The 4106-nt window shown below is 40.5% G+C and overlaps 1 protein-coding gene across 1 annotated transcript in view; it reads left to right on the top strand.

The window, feature by feature from the left end:
* Nucleotides 1–1842: 1842 nt before the first annotated feature.
* The window catches only part of LOC103607804 (tryptophan--tRNA ligase, cytoplasmic-like), a 25141-nt gene continuing 22877 nt past the window's right edge, over nt 1843–4106 (top strand). Inside the window, 1 exon segment of the mRNA XM_008592271.1 lies at nt 1843–1953. Within this exon segment, the coding sequence (XP_008590493.1) occupies nt 1843–1953 (111 nt within the window).

Raw genomic sequence — 4106 nt, 5'->3', positions numbered from 1 at the left:
CTAGGCAGAAGGTACTTCCACATTCCTACTCTAAACTGGTTGCTTTGTTGTATGAGTCAGTTATCTTTCCAAATTTCCCTTTCTGGGAATTGAGGTAATTCTCAGCAAGGAGGAGAAAGAAACTGGCTGCTGCCCCATCCTGGTTTCAGTATTGTGGTTTCATTGACTTAGATTAAGATTGGTTTAGTTGATTAAGACTGGCTTAACACTTTTTTTTTTTTTTAGATTAACATTGATTTAACACTTTTTTTTTTATGAGATGACGAATAAGGGGGTCTTAACCCTTGGCTTGGTGTTGTCAGCACCACGCTGAGCCAGTGAGTGAACCAGCCATCCTTATATAGGATCCAAACCCATGGCCTTGGTGTTATCAGTACCGCACTCTGGAGTGAGCCACGGGCCGGCCCTGGTTTAACATTTTTAAAACAAATATTTAACAAATGGATAAATAAAAGTAAATCGCACCTCAATTTTGTGTTTGGTTCAGAGTTAAATACTTTGTAGGATAACATAGGCTCTAGGGTCAAACTACTTGAGTTTGGCCATCTCTGCCACTTACTTGCTGTGTTATCTTCGGCAAGTTTCTTAACCCCTCTGTGCCTTATCTGTGAAATGGAGATAAGAAATCTACCTCAGGATTGCTTTAAGACTTAAATGAATTAATTTGTGAAAGGTGCTTAGATCAGTACCAGATACAGAAGTACTCAAAGTTAGCTGCTCTTTCATTAGCCTCAGTGTTGTTCTCCTCATTCAAGGTATTGCAGCAAGTTAAGATGAAGCTGGAGTTTCAACCACGCCCTAGAACCCTAACAAACAAAAATAAATCTAATAACAATACTCGTTGTAATTACATCTTGCTTTATACAAAGTGGTCCTATGTCATTTTTTTTTTTCTTCTCATTTTGATCTCATAACAACCCCTGAGGTAGGTGAAGAGATTCCTGGTGGTGCCATTTTTATAGATGAGTAAACTGACACTCAGAAAGGGGAAGTGACTGACCCAAGAGGGGACTGATGATGACCCAGTCTCTGCCTGCCCTGTGTCTTACCTTTTTCAAGGTTGATGGTGAAAAATTCCTAATAGAAGGCCCAGGCACACCTTCAGAGGTTTGGTTAAATAAAGCAGCATGTGGAATGGACACGCCATATATAGTCCTTACCTCATTTGGAGCCCAGAATGGATAAGGCCCCGTCCTCCACCCCAGATCTTGCTTTGTCTGAGAATTTGTCCCTAAGGCAATTAGGATAAAGAGCAAATAGCAATTTGCCAAATGTTTTTAGCTCTAGTGAACTTAGGTTTATTAAAGCACATTGTTATTTATTCCTTGAGCAAACACAAGTCCCAGCTGTGTCCTGGGCACTGGGTGAGGCACAGCGGCACCACAGATGCAAATTTGGTCAGACTAGGAGGGATCCTCTTCTGCAGACCTTAAGTCAGTGTATCGTAGCAACTCCTTTGGTCCTCATCGTCGTCATTTGTTCTTGCCCCAAGCTTCTGTCTGTATTTTTATTAATGTTATATTTTCCATGTCCTGTACTATGATTCAACTCACAACCTTTTTGGAAAGAAGGACTAGATACAGGAAAGGAAAATCAGCTGCAATGGTGGGGTTTTTTGTTGTTTTTGGATTTTTGGCATATGGCCAGAACAGGGAACCATCGAACTCTTGACCTTGATGTTACAGGGCTGCTCTGTAACCAACTGAGCAACCTGGCCAGCCCTTCAGCTGCAATGTTTCTTAATTGCTCTTTTTCTCTCTCCTTTTTCCCTACACAGTCTTGTGTTGACCTCTGAACAAATCTTTTGACATGCTAGCCAGCCATCAACCTAGGTCCTGGAAGATGGCAGACGTGTCCAATGGCGAGCCCTGTACCTCTCCTCTGGAGCTGTTCAACAGCATAGCTGCTCAGGTGGAGCTTGTGAGGTCCCTCAAAGCCACAAAGGCAAAAGAGGTACCTGATTTTGTTGGATTCTACCTCCACACATGCATCTAAGCCTCCCAAGTCTATACGGTTGTCTTGCTTTAGGGTAGACTGTTCTAGGATTCAGTTCCTTCAGTGACTGAGATGTTTTGGTTATAATTTTAAACATATTTTTTCTTTTATCAACATTATGATGGCCGTGCTCTAAAAGAGTCAATGGTCCTCAAAGCCTCTGTGAAATATAGCGGTCCTTTGACCCACCTTTCTCCATGTTCTGCTCCCAGACACAAATATTTTCAATTCCGTTAGCTGATTCTTTGGGTATGTTCCCCCCATCTCTAAATATCATGCTTATTATATTGCTACTTGTTAATCTTCAGGTTTGGGGCTTTCACTGTAGAAATGAGGAATTCGCACTGTTAGAAACACCTGCTGTCAATGTATACTGGGAGACTGGAACTCCATCCAGCCTCCCAGTATATATTGTAATTGTAGTTAGGTCAGTATTATTATTGACATTATAATAACTCTATATGTAAACACTATAGATACCTGAATGTAATATGAGTACTTTTTCTTTCCTGTCCAGCTTGTTTTCTCTGGCATTAATGTTTGTCTTAATTTTTGTTTGCTTGGCTTTTTTTATGTACTAATGATAATGTATCTCCAAGCTCTCGCCCAGTTAGATGAATCTCCTCTCAACATACTCACATTAACTACCCTATCAAGTTTATCTTCTTGAAGAAGTCCTTCCCAAGACCTTGTGCCTGCTTCCCCTCTGGACTGGTGGCCCTTGCCTCTCATGCTGCCCGTCCTGGGGTCCTCTTTTACTGTCAGCCCAGGGGCTCTCCTCACCTCTGTCTGTTGTGCCCCTGTTTCCTGATCCTGTGTCATATTCCTCCTAGCTTCACTCTGTTTTGGGAGAGCAAACATTCCAATGATTTCTTAAAAAGTTAGTGCAAAGGGAATATTTTTTTTTTGAGATCTTACACATCAGAAAACATGTTTATTTTACCTAAAACTTGACTGATAATGAAGCCAGGTATAGAATTCGGGATGATTTCCCTATGATTCTGAAGCTGTTCTCCAGCATCATCTAGTTTCTGGGGTTGCTGTGGAGAAGACAGATACCATTCCTCTGTTTTTTCTCTCTAGAGGTTGGCAGGACCTTCTCTTTTTTTCCAGTTTTCTGAAATTTCTTGGGATGGGGGCTCAGTGCACCTTTCAAACTAGAAACTTAATTCTCAGAAATCATATTACTTCTTTGAACTCTTCTGTTTTCTCTCTTCTCTCTTTATAGACTTTTTTTACTGAGAAACTATTCCTCTGATTTTCTTATTTTTTGACTTTGTGTTCTTCTTTCTGAGGTATTTGTTCAACTCCCAGCCCTCCTCTTTTTTTTCATTTCTCCTATTAGTTTTAACTTCCAAGAGCTTGTTTAATCTCTGAATTTTCCTTTCTTATCACATCCTCATCTGATTTCATGAGTACAGGACCATCCTTTTATCTCTGGGATCTTGATGACAGTTCTCCTAATGTTCTTTGCCCCCTTTATAATCTCAGTTTTCTCTAAGTTAATTTTTTTTCCATCTGCCTCAAATGGTTGTTGTCTCTTGGCTGTCCGCTGGTGTTTTAGAGGGAAGCACTAAAAGCTATTGGGTACTCTGTGCATGGGGGAGGAATTTAATCAATGTAGGTTTGTGGGGGCGCCTCCCACTCATAAGATTAAAGCCTGATAAAGATCTTTTAATGAAACACGGTGTTTGCAGGGCCTCATCGTGAAGGGATGATGGCAAGGCCTCATCGTGGGAGAAGATGCTGGCATTCCACCCTGATATTCTGGTGCTCTGTGTGCTTGTTATGCTTTATTATATTTTATTCTTTGCTGCCTCATAATTATCACTCTGGGAGACTTGGAAGTAGGATTCAAAATTATACTAAAATATTTAATCATACTAATGATACTTATGATTATGGATTTTCAGGAGATGGCTTATGGCAGTGGGGCCCAGAAGGGGACAACGAACCTATGTAGGCATTCGTCTTGTCTGGTGCCTGAGAGTCTGGCCTGGCTGCTTGGAAGGAGTTAATGTACAATCTTTTGTTTTACAATAGAAGTAGAAGTTAAGTTGTAAGCAAGTTAATTTTTAGAGTGTTTATTTATTTATTTATTTATTTATTTA

The sequence above is a fragment of the Galeopterus variegatus genome, unplaced genomic scaffold, assembly GCF_000696425.1.
Source record: "Galeopterus variegatus unplaced genomic scaffold, G_variegatus-3.0.2 Scaffold7725, whole genome shotgun sequence".
NCBI classification, from domain to species: domain Eukaryota; kingdom Metazoa; phylum Chordata; class Mammalia; order Dermoptera; family Cynocephalidae; genus Galeopterus; species Galeopterus variegatus.
The sequence above is the reverse complement of the archived record's forward strand: the minus strand, read 5'-3'. Positions and strand labels throughout refer to the sequence as shown.